The 23,709-nt window shown below is 37.8% G+C and overlaps 1 protein-coding gene across 6 annotated transcripts in view; it reads left to right on the top strand.

The window, feature by feature from the left end:
• Nucleotides 1–23,709, top strand: part of HELZ (helicase with zinc finger) — a 157,209-nt gene that overhangs the window by 67,908 nt on the left and 65,592 nt on the right. For 5 of the 6 annotated variants that reach the window (XM_028087428.1, XM_028087425.1, XM_088028180.1 and 2 more), the window contains 5 exons: nucleotides 7,126–7,459; nucleotides 8,366–8,496; nucleotides 14,250–14,429; nucleotides 14,944–15,048; nucleotides 20,991–21,169. In XM_028087428.1, the coding sequence (XP_027943229.1) occupies nucleotides 7,126–7,459; nucleotides 8,366–8,496; nucleotides 14,250–14,429; nucleotides 14,944–15,048; nucleotides 20,991–21,169 (929 nt within the window). The remainder of the gene's footprint in view (nucleotides 1–7,125; nucleotides 7,460–8,365; nucleotides 8,497–14,249; nucleotides 14,430–14,943; nucleotides 15,049–20,990; nucleotides 21,170–23,709) is intronic. The other variant, XM_028087429.1, reaches the window with a different exon arrangement.

Raw genomic sequence — 23,709 nt, 5'->3', positions numbered from 1 at the left:
CATCCCTGATTTTTATGTTCTAATGTGGTTTTCTCGATTTTTGAAATGTTGTACAATGACCACATATTACTATTGTAATAAGAAAAAGCAAACAAAGAAATAGGAAGTTAGATTATTATCAGTTGTAGCACTTGATGACCTAGGCGTAAAATTGCCCTTAGAGCTAAAAGAAAGATTGTAGTAAGACAGTGTATAGTAGGAACATCTGAGCTTTCTCTTTTTTTTAATCTTTAAAATAGTTATTACTCAAATAGGGATATTTAGAAATTGAATATAAGACTGTAGGATCACTTTTTATATGTTATTTATGTTAAGTACACAAGAGTTTGAAGGATCTTAAGGACAGAAATGAGAATTGATTGCTACATGTCTAATGGTGACAAGTAGGTAGTTAGTTACTGTGTCAGAGAATTCTGAAATTTTTCAGTGATTCTCTCACCCAAAAGTAACCCCCTGGATGTAAAGGGTGGTAAATTACACTTCTGAATTTGACAGGCTTTTGTAAAATTTTGGGAAGGACAGGATAGAGTTTGTGCACCTACCAAGAAGCAAAGCCTCTTAGTTATTAGATGGAGTTCTCAGAGGGTGTCTGTAAGCAGATGGACAAGAGACAAATAACAGACATGAACTAAAGGATTTTGAAAAGTTTTTGACAAAGTTTTATATACTACTTAAAAAAATTGTATTTTCTGGTTTTTCCTCCTTTCCCCTTTAAATTAATATTTGTATTTTAATGTTGCCTTGAATTCAATTCACATTTGATTGTTAATTCTTTAAGCACAAATATCATGAAAGATATATTTAAAAAATGGATTTGAGGGGGCTCTGTATGCAGCCACTAAACTATGCTGTAGTGTAGGTATCAGCAGACTTTCTGTAAAAGTCCAGCAAGTAAATATTAAAGGCTTTGTGGACTTGATATAGTCTTTGTTGCATAGCTTCTTTGTTTTATTTTTTGTTTTTATAAAAACCATCCTTAGTTAAGGGCTATACAAAACACGCTGAAGGTTGGATTTGGTCCTTGGGCCATGCTCTAGTGCCACTGATTGGATGAACACCAGTCATCAAAGCAAACCCAAGTTACCATTAGAATGGTGAAGAATGTTTTGCTGTGGATTGAGACTCAATTTAAAGCCAGAAGACAATGATTTGGGTAAACGGAGTTGTTCCTCTAAATGACCTGGATGTGTATTGACAGTAATAATGTATTCTGTATGCACTGGAATGTGCCTCTTTGAGATGTAGTCAGACTTACCCATGATTAATAGAATATTTCCTGAGATCAAGAGAATGTATCAGTCATTTGTGAACTTTGACAATTTTTTTTTTTAAAGATTTTATTTATTTATTTGACAGAGCGGGAGCATGTGCTGGGGTGGGGGTAGAGGGGCAGAGGGAGAGGGAAAACAGGCTCCCTGCTGAGCAGAGAGCCCAACTCGGGGCTTGATCCCAGGACCCTGGGATCATGACCTGAGCCGAAGGCAGACGCTTAACTGATGAGCCACCCAGCTACTCCAGGACTTTGACAGTTGAAGGAGATTATTGCTAATCATTAAAGTAATATCAACGTTCTTACATCTTAATTGTAAGGTTTGGATTATATTTTTACATGGTCACCTTTTAGCATTCCTTCCGTTAAAATGGGATTGAATGAAGCCTCTCAAGATTAGACAAAATATATTTTGGCTTGAGTTTGGATGTAGTAATCAAGTTTATCTTTTTATTTTTTTACTTCAAAGAAAAGGGATGATTTTTCAAAGCGGTACAGAGATAAGATTTCTTTTTATGTTAAGTTTTAGTGTGAGATGTGTGGGGGTGGTAAGGATAATACTGCATTTCATTTAACTTTTAGAAAATGCTTCTGAGTTCTTTCAAGATTTAAAAAAAAGTATTTCTCTTGTCTTCAGCTACATGTTGATAAGCATTCAATTATGATTCTGCCTTGAAGTGAAATCTATTTGATTCTTAGATGCACATTTTCAAAAGAAATTGACTTTGGCTGAAGCTCTTTTGTCCATTAAACTGTGTAGTGGCATGCGTACTCAGGTCATTGTGGTTTCTCAGTGCTGACAGCTGACATGACAGGCCTGGTGTGTGGATGCACATTTCATCATAAAGTTGGGTGAGGCGAGGCCTCTGTTGGGTATGCCTCAGTTCTGTTGCTCTGCCTCAATAAACCCAGGTATTGGCTTATTACCTTGGTTGATTTCTGTTATCATTCATTTAGTCAGAAATGGTATGAAGTGAAATTCTCTGTATAGCTTTGAAATTCTTTTAAAGTTACGCTCAAGAGATATAACTATTGCTAAGCTTGATAGAGCCATATTTCTTTCAGCTAAGTATGATACTAAATTGGTCAGAATTTACTTGGCTGCTATTCTGCTATTTCGCAAAAGGTTAGGAATTATGTAAGCTTTAAGGCTGATTTCAGAATGTGACAAGCAATAATAGAAAGATGGTTTTTCTTTTTATTAGGAGATATCTTTGTTAATTGTAGGATAAATTTTTTATTCTAGGTATTTGAGTTATTAAATCTTAAAAATATATATGTTTTAAATACTTAAGAAATCTTATTAATGTAATTTAGTTTTAGGCTGTTAATCTTTTAGAAAATTAAAATTTACTAGCTGTAACTTCTGCCAGAAAGTCTTATGTCTGTATCTTGAACATACGATGTATCTTCTGGGGGAAAGCCGTATTTCTTAGTACTTTTTTTTTTTTTTAAGATTTTATTTATTTATTTGGGAGAGAGAGAGAGAATGAGAGATAGCGCGAGAGGGAAGAGGGTCAGAGGGAGAAGCAGACTCCCTGCTGAGCAGGGAGCCCGATGTGGGACTCAATCCCGGGACTCCAGGATCATGACCTGAGCCGAAGGCAGTCGCTCAACCAACTGAGCCACCCAGGTGCCCAGTACTTTTATTTTCCAGTGCCTCTACCTCAAGAGTTTTGTTGTAAGGTACAATTAAATGTCATAAGAGGATTCTCTTAATGCTTTAAGACTGAGGCGAATTTTTCATGCTTTCTAAATTGTGATCAGGTGTTTTTTGGGATAACAGATTCTAAAATAGGGTGCCTGGGTGGCTCAGTCGTTAAGTGTCTGCGTTCGGCTCAGGTCATGATCCCAGGATCCTGGGATCGAGTCCCACATCGGGCTCCCTGCTTGGCGGGAAGCCTGCTTCTCCCTCTCCCACTCCCCCTGCTTGTGTTTCCTCTCTCACTGTGTCTCTCTCTGTCAAATAAATAAATAAAATCTTAAAAAAAAAAACAGATTATAAAATAGATGTAATAGTAAAATTTTGAGAAATTTTGAGTAAAAGTTGAGAAAATAGTATATAATTTCTAGAATTTGCTAGGGAATAGTATAAAGTAGTTGAAATGGAAATATTTTGCCTGGAAAAAATCAGATTATTATGAAAATGTAAAATTAATTCAATGAACAAAATTTATTGGGTGTTCAAAGTGTTAGGTTCTAGAGTAGCCACTGCTGATTCTAAGGCAAACACTATATATTTCTTTCTTCCTCAAAAGTTTGTAATCCATGAAACGAATATAACACTGTATGTTAACTAACTGGAATTAAAATAAAAACTTAGAAAAATGTTTGTTATCCACTAAGGGAGACAGACCTATACATATAGGGTTATAATACAGTGTAATTAACACAGCAGTAGAGGAATGCACAAGGGCCCCATGGGAGAGCATCTACCCCACATTAGTGGGGAGAAGGAGGATAGTCAAGTCAAGGAGGGAATCAAGTCGGCTTTTGGGAATAAGATGGTGTTTAAGCCGATTTTTTTTTTAAGATTTTATTTATTTATCTGACAGAAAGAGACAAAGCGAGAGAGGGAACACAAGCAGTAGAAGTGGGAGAGGGAGAAGCAGACTCCCCGCTGAGCAGGGAGCCCGATGTGGGGCTCGATCCCAGGACCCTGGGATCATGACCTGAGCTGAAGGCAGACCCTTAATGACTGAGCCACCCAGGTGCCCTGAATTTTTTTTTTTTAAGATTTTATTTTTTAATTTTTATTTATTTTTATTTTTTTAAAGATTTTTTTTTATTTGATAGAGAGAGACACAGCGAGAGAGGGAACACAAGCAGGGGGAGTGGGAGAGGGAGAAGCAGGCTTCCCGCCGAGTAGGGAGCCCGATGTGGGGCTTGATCCCAGGACCTTGGGATCATGACCTGAGCCGAAGGCAGACGCTTAACGACTGAGCCACCCAGGCGCCCCAAGATTTTATTTACTTTAGAGAGAGAGTGTAAGAGAGCACGTATGTGTGTGCAGGTTGGGGGATGGGCAGTGGGAAAGAATCTCAAGCAGATTCCCTGCTGAGCAGAGAGCCGGATGCAGGGCTTGATCCCAGGACCCTGGGATCATGACTCACTAAGTTGAAGGCAGACCCTTAACCAACTGAGCCCCCCAGGTGCCCCCAAAGAGACCATTTCTGAATGAAGAATGCACTATAAGGGCGCCTGGGTGGCTCAGTTGGTTGCGCGACTGCCTTCGGCTCAGGTCATGATCCTGGAGTCCTGGGATCGAGTCCCGCATCGGGCTCCTTGCTCAGCAGGGAGTCTGCTTCTCCCTCTGACCCTCTTCCCTCTCGTGCTCTCTATCTCTCATTCTCTCTCTCTCAAATAAATAAATAAAATCTTAAAAAAAAAGAATGCACTATAAGAAATTTCTTTTCTCTCAGAAAAATTTTAATGACCCTAAATCTCATGTATGTGGAGTAAAGTGAAAATTTAGCTGTATATGAAAAAGCGTGACTATGCCATGGGCTCCTGTTCTTTTTTAAAGCATGTATTTTACTACAAAAAAGAAAAAGCAGGTGAACATAGATTATATGTAAACTGGGGAGGGTAGTATACTTTTATTTTTATTTTATTTATATATTTATTTATTTTGTAAAGATTTTATTTATTTGAGAGAGCGAGAATGAGAGAGAGAGAGAGAGAGAGAGCACATGAGAGGGGGGGAGGGTCAGAGGGAGAAGCAGACTCCCCGCGGAGCAGGGAGCCCGATGCGGGACTCGATCCTGGGACTCCAGGATCATGACCTGAGCCGAAGGCAGTCACTTAACCAAGTGAGCCACCCAGGCGCCCCTTTTATTTTTATTTTAAGAATGATTTTTATATGAATCTTAGTGCATGTTCCAGTCTTTAAAGAATCAAATGTAAGTAGATAACATACAAACTGTATTCTTTTTTTAAAAGAATTTATTTTTTTATTTGACAGAGGGAGACACAGCGAGAGAGGGAACACAAGCAGGGGGAGTGGGAGAGGGAGAAGCAGGCTTCCCGCGGAGCAGGGAGCCCGATGTGGGGCTCGATCCCAGGACCCTGGGATCATGACCTGAGACGAAGGCAGACGCTTAACGACTGAGCCACCCAGACGCCCACATTCAACATTTTAATTTTTTTTTTTTTAAGATTTTATTCATTCATTTGAGAGAGAGAGGGAGAGAAAATGAGGGTGGGGGGAGAGGCACAGGGAGACGGAGAAGCAGACTCCCTGCTGAGCAGGGAGCCTGATGCAGGACTTGATCTTAGGACCCTGAGATCATGGCCTGAACCGAAGGCAGATGCTTAACCAACTGAGCTACCCAGCACCCCTTAATACGGTGTTTTAATTAGATTTCTTTTCCTAATATTGTAAACAGATGTTTCCATTAAGGAATTTTACAGTATTTTAAAAAAGTTTTGTTTTCTTTTTTCCTTAAGAATTTATAAGATATTCTTAGCATCTTATATACAAAAAGAAGATTTGAAGACAGTTCAGTAGTCCCGTTAAAAAGTAGCCTTTTCCACAAATGGATATTTAGATTTTAAAAGAACTTAATTTTTTTTCATTCACGTAATTTTAAATCTTCTGAAGAAAAAGTAGAAAATGTTCCCGTTCCTCTTTTACTGCTTTGTCTTATATCTCTCGCAGCACTGTTTCAGAATGGCAAAGGAGAGGGCTGTTCGTTAGTTTAAATCTTTCTTCCACGTCCTATTTCTTGCCCGTGTGGATCTTGATTCTCTGTACTTGTTCGACACACACATTCTCTCTCACACTCATGGGCACACACGGGAGTGAGTGCAAGTGAGTGCACCAGCCATTGACTGACAAGCTAGTGCTGAACTCCTCTTTCCTTAATTTCTTGAATGGGATCTGTCTCAGTGTAGTCATGAACAAAAGTTTATTCTGGATGTTACTTGTTAACAGCATTGAAAGAAAAATTTCACAGTTTGAATCTTTTTGGTAAGATGTACTTGGAAAGCCTTAGTTTAATGAAGGTCTGTTGTAGTTTCAACACTGCATTTCCTTCTGGCTTTAGGGGATTGTAAAGTTTTAATGGTCCCAGGGTGTGTTCAAGCAGACTTCTGTATTAATTAACCTGTAATAATATTTCATTTTAATTTTTTTTAAAGATTTTATTTATTTATTTGACAGAGAGAGAGCACAAGTAGGCAGAGCGGCAGGCAGAGGGAGAGGGAGAAGCAGGCTATCCACCGAGCAGGGAGCCCGACGCGGGGCTCGATCCCAGGACTCTGGGATCATGACCTGAGCTGAAGGCAGTCGCTTAGCAGACTGAGCCACCCAGGCGCCCCAGTAATATTTCATTTTATTAAAATATCATACTTAGCTTTATTTTAAATGTTCAGGTTTTATCTTTATTATTTTTTTAAAGATTTTTATTTATTTGAGAGAGTGAGTGAGAGAGAGAGCACAAGCTGGGGGGAGAGGGGGAGGGAGAAGCGGACTCCTCACTGAGCAGGGAGCCCCACTCAGGGCTCGATCCTAGGATCCTGGGATCATGACCCGGGCCGAAGGCAGCTGCTTTAACCAACTGAGCCACCCAGGCGCCCCTTAAATGTTCAGGTTTTTTAAAAATGTTTTCTTCAACTCAACTAAGTATATGCCTTTATGTAACTTGGGTGAGAGTTTATTGACTTAAAAAAAGTTTTGTTTTTTCCAGCTTGGATTAATGGCGGAAAGGTAATATATGGTTTGTAGCTCGATGGAGTGGAATTGATGAAGTTTTAATTTTCTGTATGTTTAAATTTGATTGATTTTGTTCTGCTCTTCTAGTTTTTTCTTTTTGATGTAAAACATTCAGACTCATTTTCTACTTTTGATTTAGGTTCAACCTTAAAGTGCAGTTGCAGATTCTGGCAAGTTTCATGCTCACTGGAGTTTCTGGAGGTGCAAAGTACGCTCAGAATGGACAACTTTTTGGTCGCTTTAAGCTTACTGAAACACTTTCTGAAGATACTTTGGCTGGACGGCTGGTGATGACCAAAGTCAATGCTGTTTATTTATTACCAGTCCCTAAAGAGAAGTTAGTACAGACCCAGGGAACCAAAGAGAAGGTTTATGAAGCTACTATTGAAGAAAAAACAAAAGAATATATATTTTTAAGGATATCCAGGGAATGCTGTGAAGAACTTAATCTTCGGCCTGATTATGACACACAGGTGTGTTTTGAAGTGAGGCAACTCAATTATGGTTGTCTATATATCCTTGTCAGCTGATACAGTTCTGGTTTGGTTTTCTAGCTTCTGCTCAAACCAGAAGTGCAGTTGATTTTGAAGTGTTATAGAGGTGGGTGGAGAATTAGACCCCTCATAACTCTCAGAGAAACCCAATTCGATAATTAAGTAACATCTACAATGTTCCAGTCTTATATGAGGCCAAACTTTCTGATGAGAATTTTAAATCAGCAATAGAAGAATAGATGAAAGGAAACTAAGCTGCATCCAGGGACAGTTATTATCTCAGGTTGTATCTGCTTGTGTTCTCCTCTCTTTATGGTTTCTTAGGTGAACTGTGTGTTCACTCTGCCATATTTAACTGGAAAGCCAATCTTCTTTAAAATTTTATTTATTAAAAAAATAAAAATTTTATTTATTTTTCTTTTTAAACATAAGATTTGGTGATTATTATTTACTCATAGTAAATTGATACAGTGTCCTAGGCCTGGTTTTTATCACTCAAGAGATGATATTTCACAGATGTTCTATTGATTTTATCAAGTATATTATTCATAGGAATATGGTGGAACCAGATAACCTTGATTTAGATATTAAGTGATTCACAAGTACTTCATTTCCTTTAGATGTCAAATGAGGTTAATAATGATACATATATCATTAGTACTAGTAAATGAGGTAATTTATGTAAAGTGTATATTACAATGCCTGACAGTAAGTAAACAAAGCAAATATTAGCCATAATAATTCTTATTAAAATAGCATTGCACTTAAAGGAATCTCTAAACTTGGCTTCCCAAAAGGTTATCTCCACAAAAATTTTTAGCAAGCTGCAAGCATTGATGTTTACATTCATGCATTTTAAAAAAAATTTTTTATTTTTTGTTTCAGGTTGAACTTCAGTTTCAATTAAATCGATTACCCCTCTGTGAAATGCATTATGCGCTAGACAGGATCAAGGACAATGGGGTTTTGTTTCCAGACACCACTATGACTCCAACCATACCTTGGAGTCCCAACAGGTACAGAAAAGGAGATGTCTCACTAAAGGAAGTTATATTAATGTGAAATTGAATAACGCTAATAAAATTTTTTACGCAGATTTGCCGTACTCTCCAGGAGCCATGTGTTAGTGGAGAAAGGAGAGTGAAAGAGCCCTTAAAAGGAAACATTTGAGGTTCATCATGTACTTTCTTCACTTGTCCTCAGAGTCTAAATGAGTTCTATTGCTTTTCTCAGCAGCCTTAATTTGATAGAATGCCAAGCGATTCAGGAATATTTCTTAAGTAAAAGTTGAATGGGAAAATTAGGACCTTTTAATGTGGTTCAAACAGTTCATATAAAATGATTTTTGAATATAGAAGACATTTTTTTTTTTTAAAGATTTTATTTATTTATTTGACAGAGAGATAGAGAGCACAAGTAGGCAGAGTGGCAGGCAGAGGGAGAGGGAGAAGCAGGCTCTCTGCTGAGCAGGGAGCCGGACATGGGGCTCGATCCCAGGACCCTGGGATCATGACCTGAGCCGAAGGCAGCTGCTTAACCGACTGAGCCACCCAGGCGCCCCTAGAAGACATTTTTTATAATTTCGGAAAATGGAAAAAGTATCATAGAAGATGGTAATTCAGAAACTGCTCTCAGGTTAATGGTTGTATAAATATTTTCCTGCTTAAATTCACTTTGGTACATATTCGTGTCTTTATAAAGGTACTTCTGATTTGTTTCCAGACTAACTGTATAGGCTGTATGACTGCATCTTTCTTGTCATCCTTTTCCCTGAGTTTTTATCTTCTTGGCCCCAGCTGCTGCCCTGCTCATTGCACCTTCTCTTTCTTTCTTTTTTAATCTCAGTGGCTCTACACAATAGAAGGTTATTTATTTATCACTCGTGTCAATCCAGTCATGGTCGGGTGGCTCTGCTCCACCACTGACGGAGGCCCTGGTATCTTCAGTAAGTGGTTTCCACGGTTTCACCCTGTGTGTTGACATCCAGCTGGCAAGCAGGGGAAGAATGAGCACAGGGGATCACGTAGGAAGGTTTTATGGGCCAGGCCTAGAAGTGGCAAATTCTCTTCCCCTCACATTCCATTTCTTTCGGTTCTAAAAACAGAACAAAGCACAAGACGCCTTACAACAGAAAACCCGAATCATTTCTCCTTCATTTCGCTTACCCTTACTTTTTCGCATTCTTTTTATTGCCAAAATTCTCAAGCAGGAGTAGTTTATGTATTTCTGCTGTTCTTTATACTCATCCTGTGATCTCCGTTTCCCACTTCCTCACTCTCCTGAAAGTAATCAGTGATCTACTGATTGTAAGACTCCAGTCTTCTTAGTTCCCATTTGATTCACCTTCTCTGCACCCTTTCTCTTCCTTCCGTTCTTATAGCCAGTGTGTAATTTAGAGCTGGACTATGGAAGGAGCCTTCTAGTCGGTCTTCTGTCCTGCAGTCTGTATCTCTGTTCTCTCGTCCATCCCACATATTTCTTCGACAGTTTGTTTGCTAAAATAATCATTTCATTTCAGTGGTTACAAGTCTCTGATGGTGTCTCCTTGATATGTGGATAGTCTGAGCAGTTGAACACCAATCTCTTGTTACATAGTTCAGTTGACAGGGCTTCCAACAGTAGCTTCAGATTTATTTTTTTCTACTTGACACCCCCCCCTTTCCCTCTAAATCCCCATGCTCTAGCCATATTGAATTACCTTGACAAATTTTTTAAAAATTGTGGTAAAATTTACATAACACAAAACTGACCTCTAAACTTTTTTTTTTTTAAGATTTTATTTATTTGAGAGAGAGAGAGAGAGAGAGCATGAGAGAGGGGAGGTCAGAGGGAGAAGCAGAGTCCCTGCTGAGCAGGGAGCCCGATGTGGGACTTGATCCTGGGACTCCAGGATCATGACCTGAGCCAAAGGCAGTCGCTTAACCAACTGAGCCACCCAGGCACCCTAAACTATTTTTATGTATATAGTTCAGTAGTGTTTTTACATTGTCAGGCAGTCAGTCTCCAGAGCCTTCTCATCTTGCAAAACAGACTTTCTACCCTTTCTATCTATTAAACTCAAGAGTTTCCTCCTCCACCATTTTTATCTGTAAATGATTTTCTCTCCCTGAAATAATCTTTGCTCAGTATTGATCTGTTGATCCACCTGTCCTTTAAGATTCAGTGCAGCTCAGTGCTCTCCTTCAAAGAGATAAACCTGACCCTACCATTTTCATTATTCCAACAAAAATTTCTTGAGTACTTGCTGTGTGCTAGATTCAGTCAGTTTTGTGCTTTCAAGCACAGTTTCTCTCAAATTAATTTTTGTCACTTGCGTACATTTCTCCTGTTTTCATTATACTCTGAGGTCTTTGAAGGAAGAGACTATGTTTCATTTATCAGTAAATCCTCAACAGAGCCTTACACGTTAACGTATGACATAATTTAACTTACTAAGAGTTTCACGTTTAAAGAAGGAAATTAGGGTTTCAAGTGCGAGAGCATACCAGTAAACTTTTAGGCATGTATTTGATATGTTTATTTCTGAAAATTATATTGTATATAACAGTATATTCAAGTACCACTGACTGCAAGTGTGAACTGCGGAAGTAACTAAGAAAATGTCAGTATCAGAAAACTTTTGGGCAGGAAGAGATTCCATACCACTGTAATTTAAATAGTAACTAAAAGGTGTCTGAGTGGAGGAACATACTGAGAAACCATTAGCCATATAAAATCTTTTCTGGGATAAGGTAGAATATAGATAGATAAATGAAGTAGAGAAATTATTCTCGAGCATGTGGTCTGTAAATTAATTATAAAAATGCATTAGACCAGGGGAAAAAAGGACTTTGAATTAATGTGGTTCAGGGTTGAAGTAATTTTTATTCAAAATGAGCTTGAAGAGACTATATTATTTTAAACTGTGAAACTCGAGATGGGTCTTACCAGCGCGTGTATTGTGAGTCCTCTTCCCCTGATGGAGCAGGTGCTACACTAAAGACAGCTGTGCTCATTGGCCTTCCTCATCCGTGAGCAGACACTAGAGCTGATCAGCACTGATGGCTTCTGATCTCCTCTGAAGTGTTTATTTATACCGAAGCAGTTGATTAAAAGTAGAGTGGCCTATATAAGTAAAGTAAAGAGATCTTGTATTTTAGAGCTATACCTGTAAATTCGTCATGAATGTCTTAGATTTATACTTTTATATGTAACTTACTGTTTGTTGCATTTATAAGTTCATTGAAGTCACCACATTTGAAGAATTAGAAGGTGTTTTTAAAACTTCCGTTTATTGGTTTTTGAAAGTGTGTATTGGTCAAGTAATAAGTCATTTTTCTGAAATCCTCAGTGAACGTAGTAATAGAAACTAACGTTAATTGAGCACTTATTGCTCAATTATTTTTCTAAACAGCTTGCATGTATTATTCACTTGCTCTTAGAATGACCACCTGATGCACATGCCATTATGTCCATGTATAGATACAGGAGTCCTTGGGGTCAGGTATGGATGCAAGTAACAGTTTACTGAACTAACTTTGGCTTAAACAAGTAGAGATAGAAGCCCAGGGGTTAGGTGGTTTAGGACTTGCAAGGGCTCCGCAGTACCATCCAGGCCTGAGGTCTCCCCTCCTCTCCACCTTAGAGCATGTTGGTTTTCTTCTTGATGTCTGTTACCTCTTGATTCTAAGATGGCGGCTGCAGTTTTGTTTACCAGGATCTCCTTCCAGCCAGGTGAAGGAGGAGGGCGGAGGAGCAAGAAGGGCTTTCTCCTAGTGAGGCTTTGCTTGTGTTTTATTGAGTAACAGAAGCCCTTGTGAGGGACCTCTTCCTATAAGCTCATTGGCCAGAGTTGGAGCTCCGGCAGAGGAGGGTGAGAAACGGAGTGTTTTAGCTGTCTAGGCTCAGTAGTAGAGGAAGGCAGAGGAGATGCCATGAGTGGTTTGAGGTAACCATTCCACAGTTTTCCACATACATTAGATCTGGATTTAGCGATTATCTAAAGTAGTTTCCTCTTTTACAGAAAATGGAATATTGCTAGGTACTGGTAGAATTATGAGTAAATAAGCTGTTTAATGATGAGAGATTCTTTGAACTAAAAAGTTTGAGCTTTAGTGAATGGTTTCCAGGAAATTTGTGCCACTGGTCAGAGTTCTTTTGTTTTTTACTTAAAAATTTTAAGTTTCAAAAAAAAATAAGAATTGGCGTGTTTATATAGTCAAAGTTTATTTTCTGTAGTTTTACATTTCCTCAGAGACTTTCATTTGTTTGAAATTATTTGTCCGAATATAGCATTAGCTATAATTTTTTAAAACTGAAAGTATTAAGATTTTCCATGAATAACTAGTTTCCGATTACTGTAGAGTACAGCCGCTGAGAGATGGAATTTTCCTGTCTAAACCACGTTCTCGTCTTGCAGGATTATTTTGTAGGCACTTTGAATGTAAGTTTTCTAAGCATCTCTTTACACACCCTTCCTATTTTGGTTCACATCCCTATCATTTTTACCATAGTTGTTGCGGTATTTAGTATTTTAATTGTAGTTGTGCGAAAGAATGCCGGTGATTCTCTACTTGGTTTGATCCCATGTAGCATCTGCTGTCCATTTAAATCTTCGAAATGTAGCCAAGACATAGAAGGGACACTCGTAAGGGACACTACAGCAACCATTTGTGCTACTATGACAGGTGCCCTCTACCCTGAAAAATAGGACATATGTACATTATGTGTATGGCGACAATATTAGAAAACATTTCATATTGTTTGGCCTTTGATACCTTATTTTTATTTTTATTTTTTTTAAGGATTTTATTTATTTTTTTGACAGAGAGACACAGCGAGAGAGGGAACACAAGCAGGGGGAGTGGGAGAGGGAGAAGAGAAGCAGGCTTCCCGCGGAGCAGGGAGCCCGATGTGGGGCTCGATCCCAGGACCCTGGGATCATGACCTGAGCTGAAGGCAGATGCTTAACCAACTGAGCCACGCAGGCACCTGCCCCTCTTTGATACCTTTAAAAAAAAACCAAACTGCTATTTTCTGAATTAAGAACTTCGTAAAGGTTTAATATCTCTTACCCAGGAACATACAGGTTTTTTCTTTGCCTCTTGTTTTAAACTTCACTAAAGAGAGCTTCAGTGGACTAGAATTTGAAATTTGGTTTGTCTCCCTTTTGCATTTTACATGCTGTGCAAAGAAACTAGTACTTCTTTATCACCTGAAAAAAAATTTTCTGAGCCTTTCATGTAACAGAGGGAAATTAAATTTTTGAGACATTGCCATTACTATTTATAGACTTGGTAGCAGCTAGACTAGAAGTGTGTGTGCTTTCTTTAGTTATCAAAATCGTTTTTAGGGGTGCCTGGGTGGCTCAGTTGTTAAGTGTCTGCCTTTTGCTCAGGTCATGATCCCAGGGTCCTGGGATTGAGCCCCACATTCGGCTCTCTGCTCGGCGGGAAGCCTGCTTCTCCCTCTCCCACTCCCCCTGCTTGTGTTCCCTCTCTCGCTGTCTTTCTCTCTGTCAAATAAATAAATAAAATCTTTAAAAAAAAATCTTTTTTTTTGCACTTGGAATAGGACAAAGTAATTAAAGTGAGTTTTCATTAACATAGTGAAGCACCCTGCACCGACTCTGTTGGGTAGTTTTCTGAAAAGAAGTTTTAGAATAAGCATTTGTTTTTGTAGATGCTCTGCTTCTTCAGTATTTTTAATGGTTCAGTGAAATTTAGGATTCTCTCGTGTTTTGTTTATTTATAAGATGCATGTGTTTAAAATAAATGTTTATTTTCTGTAGACAGTGGGATGAGCAGTTGGATCCTCGGCTAAATGCAAAACAGAAAGAGGCTGTTCTGGCCATTACAACTCCACTTTCAATACAGCTGCCTCCTGTTCTCATCATTGGACCCTATGGGACAGGCAAAACGTTCACTCTAGCTCAGGCCGTGAAGCACATACTCCAGCAGCAGGAGACGAGGTGAGATGGTGCTATGTGTGCTCCGATTTCATCATTAGGGCACAAGTGCCTCTGTCCTTATTGTGAGTACAAAGCTAAGGCTAGCAAGACCATTTTAATTCAGCTTGGGAGGGGGAAAAAAAAGACACACACCAAAGCCCCAAAGGACTAAAATTTGAATTCTTTTAAAACAAACTGTTTTTAAAAATTGGCAGTGTAGAGAGTGATACCTTTTAAATAGCCATCAAAATTCCAAGTCTGCAAAAGGAATTGTGATATATGTTAAAGCCAAAAGAGTTGGGTGCGTAAAAAATGTTCTGTGCGATAGATTTAAAAATAATTTGGGGGACCTTGTTTCCTTTACAGCTTAAAGAGTAATGGTTTCCTGAAAACATCATTGAGTAGTATGTTGGAGATTGCTGAGTAGGTTGAGGGAAATGTATGATATTAAGATGGCCACTGCTTTTGGTTGGTATTATACTGCTTGAGTAGTTTTGTGTTTTATCATTCTTTTTATTTGCACCATTTATTTCAGCAGGATCCTCATTTGCACCCATTCTAATAGTGCTGCTGACCTCTACATAAAGGATTATTTACATCCATATGTAGAAGCAGGCAATCCCCAGGCAAGACCTCTCAGGTATTTTTTTAAGGCTTTATTATGTATCTTTATCATACTTTATTATTCTTAAGAAAAGGTGTCTGTAAAGATTTTAGTAACTTGAAGAACACAACATCTTTAACTGTATATTGGCATTTGGAGGTGATGCCTTTTGAAGCAGTCATTTAAAATTAAGGAAAAATTTAAAAATCTTTGACCACATTCATTTCTTAAACATTAAGAGAAAGACATCCTTTTTTAAGTTTTGTATGTAAAAATGTTGTTACGATCTGAGCAAATTTTGATGTGTACCTCTAAAAGATACTATGATGAAATAATATAAATATGATTTGTTTAAATCAAATTTAATTAAAATTCCAGCATATTTTGCATGGCAGAGTAGTCATGCAGTAGATATAAAATTTTGACTGTGATCATGGAGGTAATTTCATAGAAGCTACACTTTAGAGAAGCATGAAATATTGATATGATTTCTGCAACAAAATGTATTTGACTGGTATTTACAACTTTTTGCGATCATTTAAGAGACAAAGTGTCAAAAGTTTACGTTGATATAGAAAGGTCGTCTTAAATGTATATGGATATGAAATGTACTTAAATACGATTGTGGGGGAATAAAATCCTTTTCTTCAGAAAACAATAAAGAATCATTAAATGGTTGTTTATACACCATTTGCTTTCATTGTTATATGAATTAATGTTTAGTTCTGCCATTTTACAAACTAATAATGTCATGCCCCGTGTTCGAATACAATTATTGCTTACAAATTAATTTCTAACCACACTTTTGAATCATAATCCACTAACTTTTTATTTCTAGTTGAGTCCAGGCATGGAAAAATGAGATTATGCTATTTAATTCTTAATAACCACAACCAAAGCCATTTGAATGATTTTACAATTGCATTAAAAAGAACAAAAGAGAAAAAGATGGTGTGGCCTGCTAACACAGGTTTTTATGCCATACTTTGTTTTCACTCTGGAAGATAAATTAGAGCAGAAATAATTGTTTTAAGTAGAATCCAGTTGTATTTAATAAGAAAATATCACATATATACAATCACTATAAATGAAAATGTGGTATTTATCACTGGATACGTTCATCAGTAACTAGTTTGCTTCAGATTCTAATCTTTTTAAGTCATAAGTGAAAGCTCAGTAGCTAGTAGCAGTTTTGCTATGAGTGTTTTTACTTTAATGGAGGTGTTTCATTTGCTTTTATTGTTGGTGTGTGTGTTTATGTTTGTATACGTGTGTGTTATGTAGGAACTGTGACAGCCTCGGTTGTCATGGTGTACTTGGGCTTGGAAGCAATGAAGTAAAGCCCCCTCACATCTTGATTGACCTAGGATGATAGGTTATTTGATATTTGGGGCTGAAGAACTGTTGTTGATTCACATCTACCATGTGACTAGCATTATGGTTGACTTTTCCCACGTAAAATTATGTTTTGAAGGTTATAATCCAACAGGTAGTACGTCTAAATTGTGGAATAAGAAGTTACGTCTCAGTAAGGTATATGCGTAGTTGTAGTGGCCCAGATACAGAAACTTGCTCTTTAGCAGAAAATCTCACCTCTCCATACGTCTTAAGAGTGGTTCAGTCAGAAAGCTGGAAAAGTATTTAAATATAAATTTCTAGTTATTTCATTTAGTAAATAGAATAAAATAAGAAAAGGCTTGACTTTTACTAAATCTTTTCTTTTTGTGGTCCTATATTTTCACCATGGTTTTTCTCTTTGGGAATGGTGTTAACCTGTAAATGTATTTCCTAGGAGGATAGTGCATTGAATTATTAAAATTTATTAGTGTACCATCTTTACTCAGATTAATTTGTAATTATCCTGATGGACAACAAACATGGGAGGTATGGGAGACGGGATAGAGGAAATTAGCATGGCTGAGCACTCTGGGGAGAGCTTTATCTGTCCCAGCGTACAGCGGAAAGAACACAAGGGGGCACTAAGTGTCTGCGTGTGACTTTGAAGATGTGCTGTCTCTGTGGTGTACAATGGTTGAAGAGTTTGCCTTCTGCTTAGTGTAGTCTAGAGTGGGCCATAGTAAATGCCATAAAGTGTGAAAATGGTCATAGACATTAAATAGTTTAATGCAGTACATATGTTCAAATATACACACGTATGGTTGAAATGTATAAAATTCTATTACTTGCCAGGAGTTGAGCTTAAAATATTTGGGGATGGAGGTTTTAGAAACCATTTTAGATTATATCTCGTTTTGGCTTTTACTTCTTTTTTTTTTTTTAAGATTTTATTTATTTATTTGAGAGAGAGAGCATGAGAGGGGGGAGGGTCAGAGGGAGAAGCAGACTCCCTGCCGAGCAGGGAGCCCGATGTGGGACTCGATCCTGGGACCCCAGGATCATGACCTGAGCCGAAGGCAGTCGATTAACCAACTGAGCCACCCAGGCGCCCCTGGCTTTTACTTATTTCATTTAAATTAGTAGACCTTACGATGGACTAGAGAGGAAAACACAGTTTCTGTGTGTGGTTCTGAAGATTGGTATCTGGTTCTGGCAGACTTATTACTTAGTAGATAGAGGTTATCTATGGAGAGAGTGTATATTTATTGCTTTCTGGGCAAATAGAAGGTATTTGTTGTTTTATACGGATCTTCAGAGTAATAGATTTTATTCTGGGATCAGGTCTTTCTGATTCTGTAGTATCTTGTGTAATAACATTTTGGGGGGTTTATTTTATATGAATTCAATAGATGAATAAAATTTCAGGCAATCTCCTACTCTAACAATCATAATTCATGTGGGATCTGTGGATGGTTTGTTCCTAGAAATATGTAAATTACTTAATTGGTGTCACATTTCATACTATGAGCTTGAAGGTGTCACTTGTCACTATTCTGCAGTTTTTAAAAAATGTTGGTTGTGTTTTAAATAATCTTATAGACAGTGTCTACCTTAAATGTTGCACAAAATGGAAGCACCAAGAAAGTATTTAAACTTTGAAGTCAGCACCAGAATATTGTACTTTTAAGGAAATATAGGCTTAAGGATCAAACTTTTTCTTTTTACTAGCTTTAACTTGAGGTGGTTTTCCAAGGTAATTGCAAAAAAAGTCAGTAGTGAGACTTAGAACTTCAATTTTTATTTTTCCTTTGAGGGGGAAGTGGTGCTTGGCATTAGTATTGGTGAGTAATTTGAAAAACCATTTTTCCAGTTTTACAATGAAATTTTCATTTAGGAAAGTGTGGAAAATACAGAGAAGAACAAGGAGGAAAATAAAATTACCTGTAATCTCAGCACACAGAGATAAATACTACTAACATTTTGGAGTTTAGTTTCTAGTAATTTCTGCGTTTAAATGCACATATTTTAGTTAATATTAATGGACTCATAATTTATAAATGATTTTTTTCAGATAATTTGTAAAATGAGAGTTTTCATTTATTTAAATTCCACTTTGCTGACCTAATTATTTTTTATTAAAACCTAAAACATGTTGTTTAACATTTTTGTATCTATTTATTTATTTAAAAGATTTTACTTATTTGTGAGAGAGAGCGAGCATGAGCACGGGGGAGGAGTAGGGGAAGAGGGAGAAGCAGGCTCTCTGCTGAGCAGGGAGCCCGATGCAGCTCCCAAGATCATGACCCAAGCCGAAGGCAGGCGCTTAACTGACCACGCCACCCAGGCACCCCCATTTTTGCATCTTTTAGAAGTGATATTGGTTACTTTTACCAAGTTCACAGTCCTTCCTATCAGAGTAATGTTTTTAAAATATATTTCTTTACTTTTCTAATTTATATATATAGTTTTTTGCTTTGCTTAAAAGTAATAACCAGTTTTTAAGTGTATCATGAAAGGTGAGAATACATTTTAGAAGATCATTAGATTAGGTTTTGTCCATATTACATTTGAGCTGCCTTTTGAATATCCTAAAGGAGACACATGTTAAATAAAAAGTTGATATGCATTCTGGAGGTGAGGTCTTGGCTGGAGAGAGAAAAATGTGTTAGTCACTAGAGTACTGGTGGTGACTGAAGTCATGAGCCTGGCTGGGATGGGCAGGGGGAGAACAGGGCCGGAGAAGAGGAGTGTGTTGAGTAAGCCGAGGGGAACTCTAACCTAGAGAGGAAGAGTGAAGGCAAGGAGAGGTTGAGCCATGGAAGCTGAGGGCAGGGAGTGTTGCAAGGAGGGAACAACCACAGGGCTGGATGCTGCTGATAGTCAAGGACTGTGATGGGTCTGGAGAATATCCAAAAGAGTTAGTAACGTGGACGTTTGTATCCCTTGATTGGACCCCACGCTCTCCTGAGTTCTTTTTTACTTCTTTGACTGCTTCTTGCCAGTTTCCTTTACTGTTTCCCCTTCTTTTCCCTGCCTCTAAATTGTTGGGGTAACCATCAGTCATTCTCCCAACTAGTTTCTTTTTTATCTACACATTCTACAGCTGATCTCATCTAGTCCCAAGGCTTAAATATTATCCCAATTGTGTATTTCTTGCCCCAGACATTCTCCTTAACTTCAGACTTATATATCCCCCTGCTTATTGACTATCCCCACATGGATGTCTGCTACTGAATTTGTCCACGACTGAATTCTGTTCTCACTTCAAATCTGTTCTTCACTTTGACCATCTTTGTAAACACCACTGTTGTTCATCTAGTTTCGAAGGCACAGAATCATCCTTTCTCTTAAATTGCACATCTGGTTCACTAAATCCCGTCAGCATTACTCTCAAAATGTGTAGTGAATCCAACCATTTTCACATCTTTACTGTTACCACCCTGGTCCAAGCTGTCATTTTTTTCTTGTCCAGACCCTTACAACAGCCTCCTACCTGGTCTCTCTGTTTCCCTCCCCTGCCCCTGCCTCTGTTCCAGTTGGTTGTGTGTTGCAGCCAGCTTGTAGTGGCTTGTGAGAACCAATCATGTACATGTCTTCCCAAGTTCATGTTTGGTGACATCATGTTGGTAGCTTGAAATTGGCCATGGTAGTGGATTTTACACCACAGAAGTCAGCAAACACTACGGATCAGCTCCACCCCTACCCTCGAAGCTGGTTGTTCAACATTTACCAGCACACCACTGTCCAGCCCTCCCCCTCCCAGCTCCCCCAACTATATATTCTGTCTAGAGAAAGAGTGGTCCTTTACCAACATAAGTCAGATCATGTGACCGCCCTGTCAGAACTCTCTGAGAGCTTTCCATTAAAATCAGAGTAAATCAAAGCCTTTATGAAAGCTTGGAAACCATGTGATTTGTCTCTGTGCTGGAGCATAGTAGACACCCAATAGATCTTTGTTATATGTGAGTGGGTTAGAGATGGGTGGGTGGGTGGATGGATGGATGCCTTGTTTCTGTACCATTTTAGTAGTCTGTTGCATGAGGCCTATTAATATTTTTCTTTTGCAATTAATGGAAGAGATGGTCTTTCTTAAGATTTTTCTGATTGTCTGAAATTTAAATTTATTTTTAAATCTCCTTTAGATAATTTAGGTAAATCTCCTTTAGATTTAAACATAGGTGTAAGAATGCTGAGGTGAAATGCAGATAACTTTCAAGTTTCTGTTGTAGGTGTGCAATTCACGGTTTTTTTTTTTAAGCATAGAAAATTACAATATGAATTAAGTATATTTTTGTAAGAATATTCTAGAAAGAAAGTAATTCCCAAATGGGAATGTTTTGAACTGAAAAAACTGTAGTGCTTATGAAACTGTTTGTCATTCTGTTGTAAGATTAATCTGAACACTTAAAAATAATTAGATATTTATTTTATGATAGTACATACGCTTTCTGTTTGAATCCTTTTTTGGGAGGGCATAGTCACGGTTGTATGTTAAATTCTAATTCAGTAGAGTGTTAATGGTCACCAGATTTATTTGTTAATTTCCAGATATGGCAGTCTTAACGTAATAATGTTAATTTTTTGATTATGTTGCTAAAATGTTAATAAATATAAATAGGAAATATTATCTTCTCTTATAGGGTATATTTCAGAAATCGCTGGGTAAAGACTGTCCACCCAGTTGTGCATCAGTACTGTTTGATCTCGAGCGCACATTCCACCTTTCAGATGCCACAGAAAGAAGATATTCTTAAACACCGAGTGGTTGTTGTTACATTGAATACCTCCCAGTACCTCTGTCAGTTGGACCTGGAACCTGGTATGCTGACTCAAGACACAGATAGGGTGTCTCTGAATGCACAGGGTTTCTGCATTCAGTTTAGACCAGGGGTTGGCAAACTATAGCCTGTGGGCCAAATCTGGCCTGTTGTCTGTTTTTGTAAATAAAGTTTTATTGGATGGAACACAGCTATGCCCCTTTATTTACCTATTTATTATGCATGGGTGCCTTTGTGCCACAGTAGCTGAGTTGAATAGGTGCAACAGAGATTGTATGGCCAACAAAACCCGAAGTATATATTGTTTGGCCCTTTACCAAAAAAAAAAAAAAAAAGTCAACCCCTAGTTCAGACATTTGAGTGACCACTATTCTGTTTGTTCTCTTATCAGATTGTATTTACTTATTATCGGTCATGTGAAACATTCAAATTTGGATAGTGTTGATGTTTTGTTTTTTACAATTTTCTCAAGTTTTTGCTTTAAAATGCTTTTGTGTTATACAGTGTAGAGACAGCAGTCATGATAGGTTTTTTTTTTTTTAGACATGCTATTAAGATTATTATATTTAAGTACAGGAATCTGTAAAATCAAACTATGAAGTACAGATAAAAGGTGACAAGTAATTCTGATAAGTATGGCAGAACTTAACCATCAAAAAGTGGTACCACTTTAAGGTACTTGCTTTGGAAGAATATTCATTTATTACTGCCATATTATAATGGTTGACATTGCTCAATACTTTTTTGCTCTCTCCTTTTGGAATTGCTTTCAGAGCCAGTGACAGATTCTTTTGAACATTCGAGTCCCTGGAGGGTAGATACTGTTCTCTTCACCTTGAATTCCTGGCATCTGGCCCAGGGTATAGACACCTGGAGGCCCTTGATAAACCTCTGTTTATCTTAAATGAATGAATGATGGCCAAACTTTCTTTTTTGAGGGTAGATTTAATTTTAGAAAAGCTTCAAAATCTTTCTGAGACATATTTGGTAAATAAGGTAGGTGAAAATGAATGAATGGTGGCCAAACTTTCTTTTTTGAGGGTAGATTTAATTTTAGAAAAGCTTCAAAATCTTTCTGAGACATATCTGGTAAATAAGGTAGGTGATCAAACTGAGCAATACCATTAGGGGTAAAAAAGAGAGAGAGAGAGAGAGAGAGAGACGTGCCTCTCATGTAATGAGACTTATTTTCTTGTGCATACAGTTCATAGCTGGCTGGTGAGGGCAGTTACAAAAGGAGAGTTTCAAAAATGTTTTGAACAGTGACTGCATCATTGGAGTGAGTTCTATTTCCTCCCAACTGACTTCTTTGAATGGAACAACACTTATTTGAAATGTAAATTTTGGTATGTTTATTTAACAATCAGTCTCATTACTTCATGGTTATACTCTGCCTATTTGCCACTTAGATGAAATGCCCAAACCTCCTAACAGTGTAGTTTTGTGGGGAAGTGAAGAATGGCTTTGAAGAGCAAGAATATGGAAGAACACTTAGAAGTTGCCTATGTGCTTTGTTCTGGGCATTGCTTATATTTGATTTCATTTAATTCTCGTATCAGTCCTCTGGAGGGAGGGTTCTTTGACAGGTAAGAAAACCAAGGCTCAGGCTAAATCGGTTTGGTTAATTCAAGTCACCTGTACTAGCTTAAGCAATAGTTACAATAGTTTCATGATATATCCAGTTCCTGATTCAAGCCTAACTCTAATTAAAGTGTTATCTAATGAAAACAGTTTTCAAGTAATTAGTTTTGTAGAACAAAAAACACAAAGTCTCCTTAACAGGGAGAAAAATGCACAAGCGTCTATCATGTTTAGGCCACTGTCAGGAAATAGACAACAGTTATTAATACACTATCAACCATAACCATTTGTATGAATGGATGATGATGGTGGTTATTACTGCCAGTTAGTAAGATTTAGAAGGTTCCCACCCTAAAAACAAGTTGCATTACAGAGTTGCATAAAAAATGGTTTAGAACTTGCTGATATTCATAGAAATAGGGATAGCAATAGAGGTTCAGTTCTTGGGCCCTCCTCACAGGAGGCTAATTAATCCAGAGAGTTTTATAACTTTGTTGTTCTCTTGAGACACTGTTTTGTTCTTTTGCTATGCTAGTAAAAAGAAGGCTCCCTTCTTCCTAACTCGGTGTATTGGCCATAGGGGAGAACTTTTTCCTTCTTCACATTGAGACCGTGAGATTTTTGCCTCTTTCCCCCCACTTAAGGGCAAAAGGACTTTCTCCTCCCTTTTGTACACAGAATCTTGTGCCCCAGTGTGAGTGGCAATAGCACTCAAGATGTGAGATGCCTCCTACTCTAGATGCTTGACATCTATCTGTCATTTTTAGCACACTGGGGATTCTGTTTTTCAGCCAGGGTAGGCTCTTAGACTAAATAATTTTATACACACACACACACACAAACCCCTAAATAATCAAATTAGTGAATTTGCTAATCGATAGCCCCTTTGTTTCAGTCAAGGTTGGATTATAACTTTCTCCCTTATATTAGATTTCAGGTATGATTTTCTTTAATGTTTAATATGCACGGTAAAGCTAAAGTTACTTATAAACTGCCATTG

This window comes from Eumetopias jubatus, unplaced genomic scaffold, assembly GCF_037043125.1.
Source record: "Eumetopias jubatus isolate StellerSeaLion01/CBP00866 unplaced genomic scaffold, mEumJub1_p1.0 scaffold_10, whole genome shotgun sequence".
NCBI lineage: Eukaryota > Metazoa > Chordata > Mammalia > Carnivora > Otariidae > Eumetopias > Eumetopias jubatus.
Note: the sequence above shows the minus strand (reverse complement) of the source record. Positions and strands in the feature narration are given on the sequence as shown.